Raw genomic sequence first — 20,884 nt, 5'->3', positions numbered from 1 at the left:
GGGATTGGAATTATTGTATTCTTCTTGAAGTCTGTGGGTATTTTGCCTGTCTCATACATCTTGCTCACCAGATGGTAGAGTTTTGTCAGGGCTGGCTCTCCTAAGGCTGTCAGTAGTTCTAATGGAATGTTGTCTACTCCCGGTGTCTTGTTTTGACTTAGGTCTTTCAGTGCCCTGCCAAATTCTTCACGCAGTATCATATCTCCCATTGCGTTTTCATCTACGTCCTCTTCCATCTCCACAACATTGCCTCAAGTACATCACCCTTATATAGACCCTCAGTATTCTCCTTCCATCTTCCTGCTTTCCCATCTTTGCATAGAATTGGTTTTCCATCTGAGCTCTTGATATTCATGCAAGTGGTTCTCTTTTCTCCAAAGGTCTCTTTAATTTTCCTGTAGAAATATCTATCTTACTCCTAGTGATATGTGCCCCTAAATTTTTACATTTGTCCTCTAGCCATCCCTGCTTAGCCATGTTGCACTTCCTGTCAATCTCACTTTTGAGACGTTTGTATTCCTTTTTGCCTGCTTCATTTGCTGCATTTTTATATTTTCTCCTTTAATCAATTAAATTCAATATCTCTTCTGTTACCCAAGGATTTCTACTAGCCCTTGTCTTTTTACCTACTTGATCCTCTGCAGCCTTCACTATTTCATCTCTCAACGGTACCCATTCTCTTCTGCCATATTTCTTTCCCCTATTCTTGTCGATCGTTCCATAATGCTCTCTCTGAAATTCTCTACAACATCTGGTTCTTTCAGTTTATCCAGGTCCTGTCTCCTTATATTCCCACGTTTTGCAGTTTCTTCAGTTTTAATGTACAGTTCATAACCAACAGATTGTGTTCAGAGTCCACATCTGCCACTGGAAATGTCTTACAGTTTAAAACCTGGTTCCTAAATCTCTGTCTTACCATTATATACTCTATCTGAAACCTTTCAGTATCTCGAGGCTTCTTCCATGTATACAACCTTCTTTTATTATTCTTGAACCAAGTGTTAGCTGTGATTAAGTTATACTCTGTGCAAAATTCTATCAGGTGGCTTTCTCTTTCATTCCTTGCCCTCATTCCATATTCACCTACTACTTTTCCTTCTCTTCCTTTTCCTAATATCGAATTCCAGTCCCCCATGACTTAAATTTTCGTCTCCCTTCACTATCTGAATAATTTCTTTTATCTCGTCATACATTTCTTCAATCTCTTCATCATCTGCAGAGCTAGTTGGCATATAAGCTTGTACTGCTGTGGTAGGTGTGGCCTTTGTGTCTATCTTAGCCACAATAATTTCTTCACTATGCTGTTCACAGTAGCTTACCCGCACTCCTATTTCTTTTATTCATTATTAAACCTACTCCTGCATTACCTCCATTTGATATTCTATTTATAACCCTGTATTCACCTGACTAGAAGTCTTGTTCCTCCTGCCACCAAACTTCAGTAATTTGCACTAAATCTAACTTTAAGATGTTGTTAAACCCCAATATTCTTTCTTTGTGCCATCCTTCAATATATAGACATTATGTAATTGTTTTGAAAGATTCGTCACAGTACATTTACCTGATGTCATGCTGACCAGTGGTTTTTAAGCTGATGTGTAATTTTCATTTGTGTTTCGAAGCTGCAAAGCAGTATCAGTGATGCAGTACAAAACATTGCTGATATATTTCCAGGCTTACTGTACATCAAGAATATCCCTCACTTAGAACTCGTAAGGTATCGTAGAGTCAATGTCCAGAGGCCTGCAAAGCCACACTATGAGAAAGCAAAGGTTTTAGCAGTGTGTGAACCACGATACCCAAAATTTAATTATGGACTCAGCCCTGAAGTAACTTGCAGAAAACAGACGGAACTGAAATCAAAGAAAATCAAAGAGGTGAGTGAGTATAACGTATTTTAGATCTTTTTGTAAATTTCAGAATGAATCTTCCAATATTATACTGACAGACCAGTCATTGATGCCTGAAAAAAATTTATTTGAAATGATGATGATGTAACTACAAATTATGCCAAAAATAAATATATACCCATAGCTTATGAGTCTCTATTTCATAATGTATATGTTTTCATTGAACATACATTCGATTGGCTAGATGAAATAAACTTATTGTTCAGGTACTGAATGAATAATTGCTGTAACCCTACACCCTTCCCTCCCTATCCATTTCCTCAAGTAGAATCCCTTTGGATTTTAATGCTCTATGTTTCTTAGTTATGCTGACCTCCCCCCTGTCTTTGAAATACCTTTGTCAGTGAGAGATTTTAGCAGTGCTGTTGAGAGAAGCTGTGAGAAAACTCTAGCGCAAGAATACTAGCTTATTTATTTATGAACAAACCTTTATTTGTAATTATTGTGAATGGTCTGAGTGTGACCAAATATTTATAACATATCTTCGTGTAAAAATTGTTGTAATATATTAGTAGTGTAGTACGGGAAGTGCTCAAGTTGAGTCAAATCATGTGTATGGAATGTTAGAATGATGTATTTTTGGTGGGGATGGCCTTCAGCCTGTGGAGAAGTAGACGATGGCAGAACACCACTGGAGTCAAGTGGGGAGAGACTCTTTTGGGCAGTGCACTGAAGGAAGCAATTCTAGACACTTTTCTGTTGGTTCTTGAAGAAGGCAGACTGGCCTGCGATATAGTGCGTTTTTCAGTCGTCTGGGTGATAGATTGTGGGCAATGAACAGTTTTGGAAGCATTTTATGTTTGTTCTTCCAGAACAATATAGGAAGGCAGACCTGCCTGAGGTGACGCGAGTTATTCAGTCCTGTAGGTGTTTTCTGGGTGGTGAACGGCCGCTACAATACTCTTTTTAACTTTTTCTGATTGCATTATGCAATTTGGAATAGACACAGTATGAATTTTTACTTGTTATCTCACATGTGTTTATTTGTAAATCATTCTGTTGAACTGTGAGATGTTTTGAACTGGCGAATATTTGGTATATTGTGATCACAAAATGGACTTAGTTTTCATGCATCTTGGAAGACTAGCTTGGAGATTCTGTTACAATTCTCGTAACACTCTCAGTGCATCTTTACTGCATTTGATAAGGTTATTTTCTGTCTGTCTGGATATCATAGGACCGCTTTCTGTTTATTTGAGATATACTTTCTTGAATAAACATTATTTAGCATAATTCTCTGTTGTCTTCTTTAGTTACAGAAGTTAGAATAGTACCAGTTTCATTAAATTATTCATTTATCTTTTATTTAATATGTCTTTATTTCATTCATTCATAATTCCAATCAGTGCATAGACCATTTGACTGCAGAATCACAGCTGCAGGTTATTATTTGCAGCGAGTTAGTTGCTGGGCATGAAAGCAGACATGTGTGGCTCAACCCCATGATATTATTAAGCAATTCTTTTTAACCAGAAGCATGCATAGCTCAACTACCTAAGATGCAAGCAACATTAAGTAAAATCTGCAATTGGTTTACTTATATAGATTGCTGGTTAGAGCAGCTAATCACCAGAAAACAATTCGGTAACATAGCACTGGCTTGATGGCGATTCAAGTCTCTCCTTCAGAAATATGAACACTTATGTGAAACCAACCCATTCCCTGAAGGAACAATACCAACATGCAAGGACATATTGCATACTTTATCAGCAACCAGAAGACAGAAATTGAGTGGTACAGTGTCACAATTAGGCATGGAACAAAACAACCGTAAGGCATGAAAGTTGCTGAATAAACTTTACAGTGATCCGCCAAGCATGTTTAATGTAATTCCTGATTGGATTACACATCAACTACTACTGAATGCTAAAACTAAAAGAACTGTGAACAGGAAGCTTCAACGAAATACCAATGAGAAAGACTGCCTTGGTACTCCATTCACCATGGAAAAACTGGAAGTAATTTCTCAGTGTATGAAGAATAATAAAGCTGTAGGCTTGGATAATCTAAGACTAGAACAAATTAAAATGTTTGAGCCAGTAACAAAGCAATGAATCCGAAACTCAATGAAAACATGCATTTCAGAATTATAGATTCCTAAGATCTGGCGCGAAGCCAAAGGTGTAGTTTTCTGAAGCCTGGAAAAGAGCCAATGGTGTTCTAAACACTTTCGACTAGTCTTTCTCCTTTGCCAACTGTATAAAGTCTTGGAAAGGTTGCTCTATAATAGAATCTCATAAAATACAATATTGCACTGCCTGTATTTATAACAAGTATAATGCAATGTTCCTTCAGACGCATGGGCGTGCGGGGTAGCTGAGCGGTCTGAGGTGCCTTGCCACGGTTTGCGTGGCTCCCCCGCCCCCTTCCCCTCCCAACGGAAGTTCGAGTCCTACCTTGGGAATGGGTGTGTGTGTTGTCCTTAGCATAATGTAAGGGTCTACGGGTTTGCACATAGCCATACAGTATGTAATACGTGCTCGCCAGCCGACCTATCTTGGAATGCTGACAATTTGCTTGGTCAGTAGACATGCGTCCGGCCACAGTGTGCCACAAGGGAGTAAGCGGCTGGCCACCGTCCGCAGCGTGCCGTATAGCTAGTGCAGCCTCGGGCGTGAATATGTCTATTTTCTTAGCTCACCATGGAACCTTTCGATACAGTTGTAATTAGCTGGTGTTAGGATTGCAGACACAGTGATGATGGGTGCACGTAGCATGCATGTTTTATTATCAGCCTTTTGTTAATAAACTGTTTAAACTTACTTCTTGGTGTTCGGTTATTCCTGTACCTCAAGGACCCACTACTTACAAATCCTGGCAAATATTTCATGTAATTATCATCCGGGGGTAGCAACACAAACAACCTCCTCATAGAAGTTGTGTCAGCATGGGGATAATTATGGAAAACCTACAGTCCTGAACAGGTGCAGCACATTGTGAACTTCGAGCAGCAGCAGCAGCATTAACATCTTCCGACTACACGGAACATCCAACACTGGAATTCAGATTGATTTACTCCAGTTTGGCTAGAATATGAAAGGCAGTGATGGATTTTTATTTTACACTTGAGTGACTCATTAGTGCTAAATTAGATGAAATGCCGCAATCCAGTCAGAGTAACGGTGTCGATCTACAAACTGTTATTAATTAACTGCAAGAAGACATTCAGCAGTTAAAAGCAGAAAAAACTGAGCGTAACATTCCAAAAGACTTGTCAAATGATAGTTCATGCAGTACAAGTACAGCTACAATAAAGAATTTTTCATTATTGCCATCAGTACCAGTGTTTAGCAGGAAACCCGAAGATGATGTGAAAGTGTTTTTTCGTAAACTTGAAGGTGCCGCCCTATTAGGATCACGAACAGATTCCGATAAGCTAGTGGTTGCCAAATTAAGAATTCAGGGAGCAGCACAAGATTTCATAGTGTGGAGCCTACTTGCGTGGAAACAGAAGATTACAATGAGTTTAGAATGGTTGTTGTTCAGAGATTTAAACGTAAAAACGCGATCAGATTTTACAGAGAGCAGCCTTACAGTTTTCAAATGCAATGAGACGAATCTATCGAGCGGTTTGCCGACAGAATTCAAAACATCAATGCTGAAACATACTAGTTAGTAGAAGATGAAAATGAAAATCGCATTCAGTTGTTCGAAGCCAACCAGAGAGCCTTGGGTTGTATGGAGAGGAAGTAAGCAAAGCTGTTAGATTGGCACGATGTAAAACTTTTCAGGAAATAGTAGAATCAGCTGTTGGTTTCGTTGAAGCACTAAAACGACCGAATGAGATGCAGGAACAAAAATGCAGAGTTTTCAACACAATAGTACGATGCTACAGATGCAATACGCTTGGTCACAAGTGCAAGGATTGTAAAGAGAATCAAATCTGCTATAATTGTGGGGTCATGTTTCGAGAGATTGTCGTAACAAGAAGAAAGGTAATGCAGACAACAGACAATCTGCCAGATCTTTAAATGAGTACGGTGACATACGGGCCACCATTCCATCCGCCCCCTGGTAGAGACAGTGATTCCTGTTAGTTCTAGCGAAAATCAGACTGAAAATGACTTCGTGATAGGTGCTTTATATCATGGGAGAAACATCAAACTACTTATTGACATAGGAGCACAGACCTCATTAATGTGGTGTTGAATAGATAAAAGGGATAAATTGAAACCGCCACTATTAAAAGTGCGAGGGTTAAATGGAGGAGTACTACGTAACTATGGAGAAGTTGACTTAGAATTAATTCTTGGCCAAGGCCAAGATGAAGGTGGAAATAAAGATAAATACACAGCAAGGGTGCAAGTAGTTTCAAATAACAAAACACGTTACGATGGTGTACTTGGATTTGATTTCTCGTCCGCTAACGAGGCGAAGATATATGTTGCAGAAAGAATGATCACACGAGGTTGTAGCAATTACAACCTAGGAAATCATTCTTCAGATTGTACTCAAAGGCACAGCAATACTGACGTCGTGGGAATGGACCGCCCCAACAATGCATCAGTTCAAACTGTCCAAGTCAATGTTCAGGTTGATCAGCCACAGCAAATTCTCAAGGGAGCAGGAAAGACAATCTACATTGAAGTTAAGTCAACCCGATGCAAGGAAGGAACTTTGTTATTAATTGAACGATCTGAGGAAAGTGAGTTACTGGATACAATGCATTGTTATGTTGCTAGAAGTGTAGGTGTTGCTACAATGGTGAGACAGAATTTCGCAAAAGTCCCGGTTACAATAACGAATATGAGCAATGAGGATGTTGTTTTGCCACAAGGAATGAAAGTTGCTGAAGTGTCGAGCATAAGTAAAAGTGACGTAATACAGATTCCAGATGAGGTAACAAACGCTGCAGTTATAAACACAGATTATTGTAACAGTACCGCAAAATTGCAACAAGGAGACGAAGTTAATAATGAACTGAAGCGCAAGATTTGGAAGAAGATAGAACATTTGACAGCAGATGAACAGAAGATTTTAGTGCCTGTTTTGTTGGAGTGTGCAGATTTATTCTAAGAACGTGAAAATTTACCTGTCAGTCATTTAGATCATCATCGTATTCATACAGGGAATGCAGCCCCAATCACACAGAAACCTTACCGAATACCATTCAGTCAGAGAGAGTTGGTAGAAGACATGGTTAAACAAAAATTAGAAGCGGGAATTATAAAACCAAGAGATCCTTCAGACCCACCGTGGTGTTCGCCTGTTGTAATTGTGAAGAAGAATCAATTTCTGGAGAACCACAGTTCCGTTTTTGTGTTGATTACCGATCTTTGAATGCTGTGACCATACCCGACATTTACCCATTACCAAATTTATTGGAAACCTTGGATTACTTGGGCAGATGTCGAATTTTTTCAGTATGTGATTTAACAAGTGGTTATCACCAGTTAACTGTACATCCAGATGATCAAGCAAAAACTTCATTTGTAACTGCAACAGGAGTATACAAGTATCTTAGTATGCCATTTGGACTTTGTAATGCTCCAGCTACATTTCAGCACCTGATGGATTCAGTTTTGCGAGGGCTCACCCCAACACAAACATGAAGCAGCATACTGAGAGACTACTAACTTCTTTTTGAGTCTGTAAGAAGTGAAAACCTGTCTTTGTCAATAGATAAATGTCATTTTGCATAAAGTAAAGTTAACTATCTTGGTAATGTTATAACCAGTGAAGGTGTTTGACCTGATCCAAAATTAATTGAATATGTAAAGAATTTTCCTGAACCACAGAATTTGAAAGAATTACAATCATTGTTGGGATTGTCAAATTTCTACAGACTATTTATAGTCTTTTGTTAATAAACTGCTTAAACTTACTTCTCGGTGTTCGCATATTCCTGTACCTCAAGGACCCATTGCTTACAAATCCTGACAAATATTTCATGTAATTATCATCCAGGGGTAACAACACAAACAACCTCCTTATAGTAAGTTAGTTTAAGTTAGATTAAGTAGTGTGTAGGTCTAGGGACAGATGACCTCTGCAGTTTGGTCCCATAGGAACTTACCACTACCACCATTACATATGCATGCCCGAAAAACAAGCACTGCCTCAACTACAGTTATTATGAAATACATGAAATGTATTTGCAGTTGCTAATATGGACACTCATCATCTGTATAATGGAATGACGACAATGAAATTTGTGCCAGGCCAGGACTTGAACCCGGATTTCCCACTTATTGCACTGGGCAAGCAACTTTCGATTAAAATGTCTCTTCTGAATGGGAATATACATAATGGATGTACAAGTGCAGGTTGTAGAAACATGGTTGATATATGAAAGTTTGGGTCTGGCTGTGAGACATGCTTGAATAGCCCAATGGTAAGGTGACTGCTCATGGTAGCGGGAAATCCAGGTTTGAGACCTGATCAGGCACAAATTTTCATTTTTGTTGTTTCATTATACAACTGATGGTTTTCCACTTTCACAATTGCGAGTATGTTTGATGTATCTCACAAAATATTGATAAAACCTCATAAATAGTCAATCAGGTTTCTGCCCAGCAAAGTCATGCTGTGGTCAAAACCTTAATCTGACACAGTACATACAAGATGGACATGAAAGAACACAGGCTACAGGAGTGACTTTCATAGATCTGTCAGCAGTGTATGACAACATCAACCACAAGAAATTGATAAAAAGGTATATTCAGTCACTGAAAACTACAGTTTATCCAATGTTTGCTGCAAAACGGAGGTTTTTTTGTCACTCTGCAGAATACACAGAACTGATGGAGGACCGTGAAGAGTGGTGCCCCTCAGGATAGTGTAATGGAACCCCTGCGCTGAACAGCATCTACACAAATGACCAACCAATCAACTCTGGAGCAAGAACATTTATTTACGCAGATGAAACAGCAACAGCAGCTCAAGGCAAACCCTTTGGGGAAGAGAAGATGAAGCTGATAGTAGCCCTTGAAGGCAGGTCTGTGCCTCTCATCTGAGAAACCAGAAAGCCAGGAGGAAATTAAATATTAGCTGAGGAGGGTAGCAACTATGCCATTATGATGCTGGAAAATACCTGGGAATAAAGTTGGATTTTAGTCTCAAATTCCAAAATCACTGCCAAGAAACATAGCTGAAATTATCTGCCCAGAACATCATCATCCATCATAAACTTACTGGCACCACCTGGGGCCCACAGCCAAACATACTCTGTACATCTTCCTTGGCACAATGCTTGTCTGAAGCAGAATTCATAGGACCAGTTTGGCAAAATTCCACACATGCCAAATTGGTGGATATAGCATTGAATGAGACTGAGCACTTACAACCAACTCCTGTCACCAAAATTTATCAAATTAAGGGTATAGCACCACCTGACACCCGCAGAAGAACAGTCGCAGAAGTGGAGAAAAAGAATCAGGAAGTCAATACCAAACAGCCCCTGTTTGGATATGAACCCCAAAAACCTAGGTTTAGGATAAGGAAGAGCTTCATACACCAAATATTAGCAATTCCATCGCCACCTGGAACTCGCCACGCAGAGCTGTGGCAAAATTCATTAACCAAAAGGACATCAAAGAGGAACTTGCTGCAGGCTTTCATCTGCCATATGTGACATGGAAGGTACTGAACCGATTGAGGACAGGTGAACCTTAGGAAGTGGGACTTCTTGACTGGACATGACTCACATGAGTGTCGTGACCTGCTGAACCCACAACATCATCTAGTTTGCAGAAACCTGTCCAATCCTCGCACCACAGAAGATCTATATGCAGCAAGTTATAAGGTCATTGAGAAGTGGAATTCTGGAGCTTACCATCCACATAACAGAAGTGAGCAGTGTCTGGCAGAATTTTTTTATTATTTTCATTATTTTGTATTATCTAAGTCCTGGACATGCAAAATAAATAAATATAGATAATTTGTTGTTGAACTCAGAAATATACTAATAAGACATTGTTTACAAATATTTGCTGTTGACCATTCACGAGGCCTTTTTAAATACATAGTAACTAAAATTTGAGAGCAGCTGTTAATTGTTTTTCTCAAGGAATGTATTTTTCATACGTTGTTGTTAGCACTATCTTTTATTTCTCTTTGAGCTGAAAGCATGCTGTTGGTTTTGTATTATGCACAAATTACTACATAGTAAATACAGGAAACATAAATAGGAAAACGATGGCTGTCAATTGGTTCCTGCAGCCATTGGGGTTGAGATCTTTATGGTACATGCATCTCCTCCATTGGTGACAGTAGTCTTTTGGGTTAAATTCTCAGGAGATAATCTGATCATACGATTTTGAAATGAAAAGAAATGTTACAATGTGAATTATAGGAAAGGAAAGAATAAGTATAGATAGGTCAAGGTAGATAAATAAAAAACGGACAATATACTGTTAGCCAAGCTGGCTAGGTTTGTGAATTACCTACAAAATAGGCAATTCAGTGAGCTTGTGGCATTCGAGAAAGATCTGCAATTGGCTGTGATTATCTCCTACCGCTCAACTCGCCGAAACATCAATCACAAAGTTATTTTCATTGCGTTGCAATATCTCATGAGCAGTTGAATTAGACCTTAGACATACGTAGCAGCATGTAGTACTTCCTTTTACGCTACAAGTGTAGGTGAAGCATTGTGGTATACAATACATCAGGTGACGGGGTGCTATTCTCATCCATGAGTATTTATCTGCCATGCTGCACACTGGCCGAGATACTCAACAGAGTTTATGTAAGCTGACCTCATGCAAGTGGAGTGTTCCTCTTACCATTCGGCATCAGCTTAGTAGCAGTGGTGTGGTATCTTGGTCTACTGACGGTAAATTCGCCTGCAAGTGCTGCAGTGGGACAAGCAAATGCACATAATCGAACAGTAGATTCCAATATTTTTCACTCGAAGAGTGAAAGGTGTGTCAAGAGCCCCATTTCATTCTGGGAAAACATTCCATAGAAGCAAGTACCTTCACTAACTGTCTGAAGAGCGACATGTTATCATTCAGGATGCATTGCTTCATGTAGTTTTCAACTTCCTCGTATCCTGTCCTTGGCACGCACCAATATGTACCATGACTCAACAGTCCAGATAACAGTTTTCTTGTTTCAAACAACCGTTGGTAGCATATCTGCACTATTGGTAATCTGTGCTCTGTGACATGTGGTGAGGTGAGGTTCATATCTGTGTCAGTGGCTTTTGTAATCCTTACCAAGGAAGTGGCTCTGGATATGTGTAATGGCTGTAGTTGTTAAACACTGATTTGGCAAGTGATTTGTTTCTCTGTTGTCCATGCTACAATCCATGATGGTTGAAGGCAGTCTCTCTCTCTCTCTCTCTCTCTCTCTCTCTCTCTCTCTCTCTCTCTCTTTCTCCTGACACATTGTTGTTCACAGCCTTTGGCTGGTGGCATCTGTTTCTAAATTGAGGTACAAAGGTGCTCATAAAACTCTAGTTACATTTGCATGATAGATGTTCTGCTTCATGGAGACATTTACTTTTACAATTCTGAGAGCAGACATTTCATCAAGAGCTGAGCAACATACAAGTTCCCCTTACATGTATCTCAGTTAATGACAAATTTTGTATCTGACAGTGATTCTGATTCCCCGGCTAGCCTGGACACAGATGTGTCAGAGGTGCAAAGGCTGCAAGTGGTGGCTGTGGGCCACCATTATAAGGCAGCTATCACTGAGATATGCGCATCACGTGGCATAACCCGGTGGCAACTGTTTGTATTGTGCCCCTGCACAGCCAAGATGACTTAGTTTGTTTCTTATCTTGAGTGGGTACTGATTTGGAACTCTTGTATTGCTACACTGACTTTGCTATGTCCCAAACTTGTTAGTGCTTCGTTCACTTTATGAGCTTAGTCTGTTGGAAACTCATAGGAACGTGTGCTTGTTTCCCTGTGTTTCAGTGTACCCACCGGAGCAAGTGACAGTAAACAGTTTCCATCCGTGCCACACAGGATAGAAAAACGATCATGAGAGAAATCAAAGAAATTAGAACTTATCTGGAGGTGTACTGACAGATGCTTGTACCTCCAATAATTTGTGAATGGAATAGGAAAAGGAAAAATTATATTATTATCCACAGTACTCTCAGCTTCACACACCATAAAGGGGATTTTGGAGTAGAGATGTAGATGTAAACCAAGAATGGTGCAGATGGAGAACCCAGTGCCTGCACCACCTTGAAGGTGTAATGTCCTACACATTGATTACCCTCTCTCTGGCTTGATCAAATGTGTCGGAATGATGTGAGCTGCCTGTCTTTTGGTAGATTGTTATGGCTTGGACCAGTTCAAGCTCTGACATCTCAGCCACATGTTAAGCCAAGCTGTTCAGTTTTATGTTGTGACAGAGTGACACAGCAACACAATTGCTCATTAGTCTGTAATTTTTATATGCTTGGCATTACATTTCCATGAAAATCCTGTAAGCTGTCAGACTCAAGTTACTTGTGTACTATGAGGAATATTCAAAAGAAAAGGTATGAAACAACACTGTGGGTATAATTGAAGTCTTTACTCAGATGTAATCACCAGGGGTCTGACAGCAACTATCCCCCCCATGAACTGAAGGATTCCCTATTCCAAGTATTTCTGTAGCTGTGACAGGAGCAAGTTCTGTACTGAGTCATTCGGTTCATCGTCCGAGTTGAAGCGCTTTCCTTTGAAATGTTTTTTTTAGCGGACCAAATGCATAGAAGTCTCAGGGTGACATGTCCAGTCTGTAAGGCATATGCTCAAGCTGCACTCACTTGAACTTGGCCATTATACTTTGTGTGGCCTTAGAAAAATGTGGGCATGCATTCTCGTGGAGCAGAATCACGCCTTCCATGAGCAACCCAGCCCATTTGCTCTTTATAGACTTGTGTAGACTACGAATTGTCTCACAGTACACGTCACTGTTAATGGTTTTCCATGCTCGAGGAGTTCAATGAGAAGAGTCCGCACAGAATATTGTGGCCAGTAGATATACAGACACAGGGACAGCAGTAGTGTTGGGGGCTGTGGGCGGGTGATGTAGAGGAAATGCCGAGTGCTGAACGAGAAATGCCATTCTAAACTCAAGCCTACACCCACATTTTTTGTACATATTAAGCAGGACCCCTCCAAGCCCACACTTGCATGCATGGAGACCATTCAAAAAGATCTGTCACATCTGAGTTTCTTAATATCTAAAAAAAAATTCTGCCAAAAATGCAGTGATTTATTTTTGTCTGGCTTGTTAACCATTTGTAACTTTCAGAGAAGTGTCAAGAGTGGCGAATTTGGAGTAAAACTTGCACATTTCTCGTGTTGCCATGTTAAAATTTGCTTCTTTTGCCAAAACCCAGTGGAACGTACACAGTTTCATCTCACAAACATGTTGTGCAGATGCAATTGGAAAAGAATTCCGAAACAGTGGTTTATTAAGTGAGGAACTGAGGAAAGGTAAGATCAGTATCTTGTGCAGAAGTACATTCTTGTTACAAAATAAACGAGTATGTCTTTACTTAAATTGTTCCAAAACCAATAGTATTTCTTGTTTCACCAACTATCGTTGGCCCTTAAAAATTACATTGTTTCATGGAAAAAGTCTGTAGATAATGAAATAAAATGGTTGATAGTGACATTTTGCATAATAACTGTAGCATAATACTCTTCTGTTTGTGTGCTATCACTTGCCAAAATCTCATTTCAATATCTGGAACCGTTTATCAAATATGAGGAATGATGTGGATATTTTACTCTGACTTTATCGCTAGCACGGCACGATTGTAAATGAGTGAGCTAAATTTCATATGCAGCAACATATGTAATATGGACCAGAAGCAAAAATCACAGTGTCCCCTATTTTTCATTACAATCTTTTTCGAATTTTGTGCAGTTTCTTACTTCACACAATACTATGACGATTAATGAAATGATGGGCACATAATAATGAACCTGTCATATAAAGCTACAAGTAAATCAAAAATGTTTTTTTTTCTTTTTAGTAAGTAGTTTCTGTAAAATTGTTTGAGAAAGACTGCAGGGTGCGCCTTGTTTCTGTCATTGCTGACCCACCGAAAGGTGGCAGATGGTGTTGGCCTCCCCTTCCTAAAAAATGAATGAACTCACCCAGTGCTTTGGACGAAAATTGGTCACTGCACATCGGCCACCATACCTTACACGGACTCTATCAGACCTCGTACATTGAAAAAGATGGTGAGTATCACCCTGTCTGCTGAGGGTACAGCTTTGAATTTTTTAGGGAGGGGGTGATGACGCATGCTTCCATTACCTAGATGTCTCAGTTCTTTATCCCAAAGCGGCATATTCCAATTTCAGTCAGTTTGGTTGTTTGATGTTTCATACCTTTTCATTTGAATACTCCTTATATATCTGTCAAGGGAGCTTTTATGAGCTTTAATTTCTGTACTGTCTTTTTTTTCATATTCTGTGACTGGATAGCACATTTTATGCGCATAAATTTTTTTAGCTCCTTAAATTTCACTGGGCTTTACACTTACTGTTCTCTTGTGCCTGCAGTGATGTGTTATACCATTAGATTATATACAGGAATGACACAACCTTTTCTATCTGTTGTTGATAACTACCGAATATCATTAATGTGAATGTCTTTCAGTGTTTTCTTGTGCGATGGCAAATGACATCATGCTGTAGCTGTGTAGGATGTTTAGTTTTTGTTTCTATCCTTGCAGAATAATGTTACTCTTTAGATTTGAGGCTTTGTCTAGAAGAAGTGAAATTAGGAAAAGTGTACCATGCTACTGATAGGTGACTGAAATAAATTTAAAGTCTCTAAGGAATTGTGCCCTGTTAGTTCAGTAGCTAATATTTAAAACTATTCTTTTTGCTATTTTATATAACAACATTTGCCACTTTTGGCAGTAAGTGTGTGCTCTTTCACATGAGGAAGGATCTACATGAATAATTTTCTGTTTCACTACATAGCATTCCATAATATATGCTGCTGTTCAGTTGAAGGATTGTTAAGTTTGTGTCAGTTTATTCTTGACTTATTTTTCTATATTCAGTTAATAAGCCATCATATGTGTATCTCTTTGTGTTATACCAACTCAGAGTAGAATTTTATCAACTGTTGGAAGCCCTGCTTATGCAGTGATAACTACCCACTTTCATTTGTGTATATACTTTGTTGAAACTGTATTTTCCTATTCCACAGTATTTATATTGCATCATTGTTAAGTATATTATGCTGCAGTACACTCACAAATGTTACACAAATAACTTACTTTTTGGTCATGTTAATTTCTTGCCCTTAAAAGGTTTTTTTTTTCATTACAATAAAACCTCAGTAATTTGATCCCTGGCAATCTGAGCATCCGTTTAATCTGAGGTAGATGATAGATCAATACTGTGTTAAAAAAGAAGAATAAGAAAAATCAAAAGAATATCACGAATAAACCTGAAAATACGCAGGGAGTGGGTGTGCTTGGTGGCCGAGATGAGCATGCATACATTGCTTACGATCGTGTCTGCTTTAGCCACTATTATTGTTTTAACCTGTTGCCAGTCAGCCAGTGTCTGCTGATGCTCAATACAGTGTGTATTATTATCAGGTCATGTTACGTATTTATTATTGTTCTTGCCATTTTTCACCGATATCACTGCAGGCTCAGTAAAATAAAAGAGGAAATTTGTTTTGTTGGAGATGACAGTTTTATCATTGAAAAGTTTCAACAGTGGGTTGCCTTTAAAAAAGATGGTGGCATATTGGGTGCATGTGAAGTAACAGTAGGTGACTGGAGACAAAATGGAGCCAAACTAGACCAGTGGAATTCTACCAAAGTATCATGTTCTTCTACTTAAAAAAGTGTCAAAATTTGCTGAACGTAAAACTATGAAATCATGAAATTATGAAAAAGCTAGTGAAGTCCTTAATTTGTGGTTTATTCAACAGTGAGCTAAAGGAAGTCCAATAAGTGGCCTGATTCAGGAAAAGTAAAAGGTCTCTGAATTTGAGACAATTTGTGTCATTCAGTTTTTCCCAAATTCCTTGAATTAAAGAGGATTTACAATACTTCACTGAGAAAAATGGCGCAGACATAGAGAGATTCCACTCACATTCAGAAAGAGTGGAATGCAAATACCAGTCCAGTCATTCTGATTTTGGTTCAATGCACTCACCTTGACTTTTTTGAGGTGCACTACTGCTTATTTTCTGTTTGTAATGACCTTGTTGCTAGTGGAATATTAAACACTCATTCTCCTTCCTTAATATTTGAACTTCTGAAGGTTCAGGAGCTGCACGTCTCTAGAGGTTAGGTAACTAAGACAAACCATCCAAAATGTGTCCAGAATGAGTAAGTAGACTAAAGTACAATTTTTTCCAAGCTTTAGCAAACAATGTGGCAAATTTTCATACACCCGAGTAGTTTTTAACTGCCTATTTATGATTCAGACTTATTTTTAATGTTCCTGTGTCACTGGAAAAAGCCTTCAATGAGGATTTTAAAGACACAGTGTGCAGAAATTAGTAATTGTTCATAAGTGTTGAAAGGTGGCTACACTGAGCCACAGCGCCAGAGATTGCCCCAAAGAGTATTATTCCGCCGCCTCCACTGGCAGTGCTTGTTGAGAACTCGTAGTAGTCAGTGCTTGCTGCGATGTCGTAGTGAAAAGTTCTTGTCGAGAAGTGGTGGTGGAGAGTGCTTGCTGAGATGTCGTAGTGGAGAGTGCTTGTTCCATGTTTTATGCAGTTGTTTGATGGGCTAGACAGCAGATGTTGTTCGAATGGAGATATTGTAATGATCAAAGTGCTTTTCGTCAATATATATGAAGGTAAAATATTCCCTGTTTTTTCATTATTTCAGTGTCTTAAATAATGCGTCATTACAGGATCAGGCAACAAAGCATCTGGCTCGTGTTCTTGTATTAGAGTGTAATTCTGGTTTTTTTACGCCGTGCAGGGGGGCTTAATTATATAAATATGAAATGCAAATACTTTTTAAATTTTTTTAGTAGCTGTATGTCCGATTACAAAGTCTCGTAAACGGTTGGCCCTGACTAGTATTTGTACGCAATCTGACTGCATAGAACAACAACAAAGAATGAAACGAAATTTCCGTTAACACAATTAATTAATTAAGTCCCCAGCAGCTATAAAACCAACGCAACAACAAACACAAGTGTAGCTGTTCTGTGTGTGGAAGTGTGATTCAACGTACACATCTGGCATGGTTCTTCTTCAATAAGACAAGAAATTTTAAATACCATTTATACTGAAGTAATTAAAAAAAAATAGAAATACTATAATTGCGCAAGAAAACCAGAATTCCACTCTAATACAAGAACACAAGCCAGATGCTTTGTTGACTGAACCTGTAATGACGCATTATTTAAGACACTGAAATAATGAAAAAACAGGGAATATTTTACCGTCATATATATTGACGTAAAGCACTCTGATCATTACAATATCTCCATTAGAACAACATCTGCTGTCTATCCCATCAAACAACTGCATAAAACATGGAACAAGCACTCTCCACTACGACTTCTCGACAAGAACTTTTCACTACGACATCTCAGCAAGCACTGACTACTACGAGTTCTTGACAAGCACTCTTCACTACGACATCTCAGCAAGCACTGCTACTATGAGTTCTCGACAAGCACTGCTAGTGGAGGCGGCGGAATAATACTCTTTGGCGCAATCTCTGGCGCTGTGGCTCAGTGTAGCCACCTTTCATATGCCCCTCCTCCACGGGCCAGAATTTGATGGCATTTTTGCCAGCATTGGTGGTGAAAATACCACCAAATTCGTCCACAAAAATACAGACAAAAATAAAAGATAATATTAATACGTAAATATCACATAATTAGATAAAATTTTGGCTTTGCACTGACCTTTCAATAACCTAATATATGAAATACAGTAAGCAATACAAATTCTTTCATACATGTGACTTTACATAATAGTTTACACAATACACAAAAAATCAGTTTATACAAATGTTCACATAAAATGCTTTCAATGATTAAAAAAAAAAACAAGTAGTTGATAGTTCCAACAGTAGCACCCAGCAATGGTCAACAGGTGCAAATACCAACAAGTGACATCATTTAGTAGAAGCAGTTCCATCAGTGGCACCCAGTAATGTTGAACAGGTGCAGTCACCAACAAGTGACATTATGTCAGTAGAAGCAGTCCATCAGTGGCACCCAGCAATGTTGAACAAGTGCAGGCACCAACAAGTGACATTATTCAGTAGAAGCAGTTCCATCTGTGCCACCCAGTAATGTTGAACAGGTGCAGACACCAACAAGTGACATCATTCAGCAGAAACAGTTCCATTAGTGGCACCCAGCAATGTTGAGTAGGTGCAGACACCAACAAGTGACATTATTTCAGTAGAAGCAGTTCCATTAGTGGCACCCGACAATGTTGAACAGGTGCAGACACCAACAAGTGACATCATTTCAGTAGAAGCAGTTCCATTAGTGGCATCCAGCATTGTTGAACAGGTGCAGACACCAACAAGTGACATTATCTCAGTAGAAGCAATCCATCAGTGGCACCCAGCAATGTTGAACAGGTGCAGACACCAACAAGTGACATCATTTCAGTAGATGCAGTCCATCAGTGGCACCCAGTAATGTTGAACAGGTGCAGACACCAACAAATGACATCATTTCAGTAGAAGCAGTTCCATTAGTGACATCCAGTAATGTTGAGCAGGTGCAAACAGCAACAAGTGATATTATTTAAGTAGAATCAGTTCCATCAGTCGCACCCAGTAATGTTGAGCAGGTGCAGACACCAACAAGTGACATTATGTCAAGAGAAGCAGTTCATCAGTGGCACCTAGCAATGATGAGCAGGTCCAGACAGCAGTCCATAATATTCACTATCACTAATCACACTGTTCATCAGAGTTTATAAGCAGAAATTAAACATGTCCTAGTGGCACCAATCATGTAGAAAAATTACAAGTAACAGTCCATAATATTCACTATCACTGATCACACAGTCATCAGCAGAAATTAATCATTTCTAAGTGGCACCCATTATGTTGAAAAAGTGCAGGTAACAGTCCATAATATTCACTATCACTAACCACACAGTTCATCAGCAGAAATTAAACATTTCTAAGTGGCACCCATTATGTTGAACAAGTGCAGGTAACAGTCCATAATATTCACTATCACTAATCAGACAGTTCATCAGAGTTTATCAGCAGAAATTAAACATTTCCAAGTGGCACCCATCATTTTGAACAAGTGCAGGTAACAGTCCATAATATTCACTATCACTAATTAGACAGTTCATCAGAGTTCGTCAGCAGAAATTAAACATTTCTATGTGGCACCCATTAATGTTGAACAGCAGGCATGAACAACAGTTTGAATGCACACACAATTGCTTTTACAAAATTATTATCAATGCTCTTACACTAAACATACAAATTATAAGAAACACACAAATGATATCAGATAATTGTCATATTAACTATTACGAATACACAAATATCAGTAAACCTATAATATTTATGGGTGTCAGTGCAAGCCACAACAAGCAAGTAAAATAATATTTAGGAGATAAGTCGGTACCACTTATCTGGGATTAGGAAGGGAAAACACACAAAACACACTCACTCATCTTTCATCCACATTAAGTACTACTGTGTAATTGAATAGTGTTAACTGTATAAATGCAATTCTGTCAAAGGTTTGATGTTCGACATGTGTATCAAGTAGTAGTGGCAGCAATGTATAACAGTCAATAATAGTTAGTCAACGTCATAGTCATCATGTCAAGACCAATGTTTGCCAAGCCAGATCAAAATGTACAGTTGCTGAACAACTGTCAGTGTGCCAAGATATGCAAATACTTCCTCTCTCCAAAAAAAAAGTATATACTGCTTAGTGATTTAACAAAGTGTGTGTGTAGACAATCTTCCTTCCACTTTAGTGTTCTAGTCTGCCATCTTCACCCTCCTTGTTCCATATAAACCAACAAACAAAAAAAAATATGCTCCTCACTTACTTTACCTCTTATCCACCAAAACTCCAATAATCATCAGCATCACATAATCTCAATACTTCAATAATACCTCTTACGTCGATACATATAAATCTTATCATCAATATCATTTACCTTACCTCTTGTCCACAAAAACTCCAATAATCATCAGTATCACATAATCTTAATACTTCAATAATACCTCTTACGTCGATACATATAAACCTTATCATCAATATCATATACCTTACCTCTTGTCCACTAAAACTCCAATAATCATCAACTTCACACAATCTCAATACCTCAATAATACCTCTTCAATACATCGATACATATAAACCTTGCGCCAATATCATTTCACTTCCAGAACAACTCTTTTCTCTAGTCAGTCTCCTCGAACAAGTACAGATAAAATCCTAGTGCAAACTTCAATTCATCATCCCATACAATCCGAAGACACAATGTCCACACACAACCTCTGTGTAGTCCACCTGACCCATATCTTCTACTCATTATGAATTATAAAATACATTTTGGTTACCTTGTCCATCATTAAATAAAAGAAATGCATACATGACCTCTAACAGACTTTGAACAACATCTGCTGTCTAGCCCATCAAACAACTGCATAAAACATGGAACAAGCATTCTCCACTACGACATCTCAGCAAGCACTCTCCACCACCACTTCTCGACAAGAACTTTTCACTACGACATCTCAGCAAGCACTGACTACTACGAGTTCTCAACAAGCACTGCCAGTGGAGGCGGCGGAATAATACTCCTTGGCGCAATCTCTGGCGCTGTGGCTCAGTGTAGCCACCTTTCAGTGTTTATTATTACATGTGTCAAGAAACATAGCACAAGTAGTGATACATTGTGCAAAATTATTCTGGGCAGACAACGCTGTGTATTGAATTTCGTCTGGTCTTAACACAGCACAGGCCTGTGTTATATGGCATTAAATGTCTTTGGGAGTTGGTAGTGTTCATTTGTAGATCTCTTATTTTAATTTTCCCCACAGACAAAAAAAAAGTACAGGG

At 38.8% G+C, this 20,884-nt stretch overlaps 1 protein-coding gene across 1 annotated transcript in view; it reads left to right on the top strand.

The window, feature by feature from the left end:
• The window catches only part of LOC124596308 (39S ribosomal protein L10, mitochondrial), a 35,171-nt gene that overhangs the window by 4,883 nt on the left and 9,404 nt on the right, over positions 1-20,884 (top strand). The window contains exon 2 of the mRNA XM_047135410.1: positions 1,675-1,877. Within this exon, the coding sequence (XP_046991366.1) occupies positions 1,675-1,877 (203 nt within the window). The remainder of the gene's footprint in view (positions 1-1,674; positions 1,878-20,884) is intronic.

This window comes from Schistocerca americana, chromosome 2 (genome assembly GCF_021461395.2).
Source record: "Schistocerca americana isolate TAMUIC-IGC-003095 chromosome 2, iqSchAmer2.1, whole genome shotgun sequence".
In the NCBI taxonomy this organism is placed as follows: Eukaryota; Metazoa; Arthropoda; class Insecta; order Orthoptera; family Acrididae; genus Schistocerca; species Schistocerca americana.
This window is presented reverse-complemented; position numbering and strand designations above follow the sequence as displayed.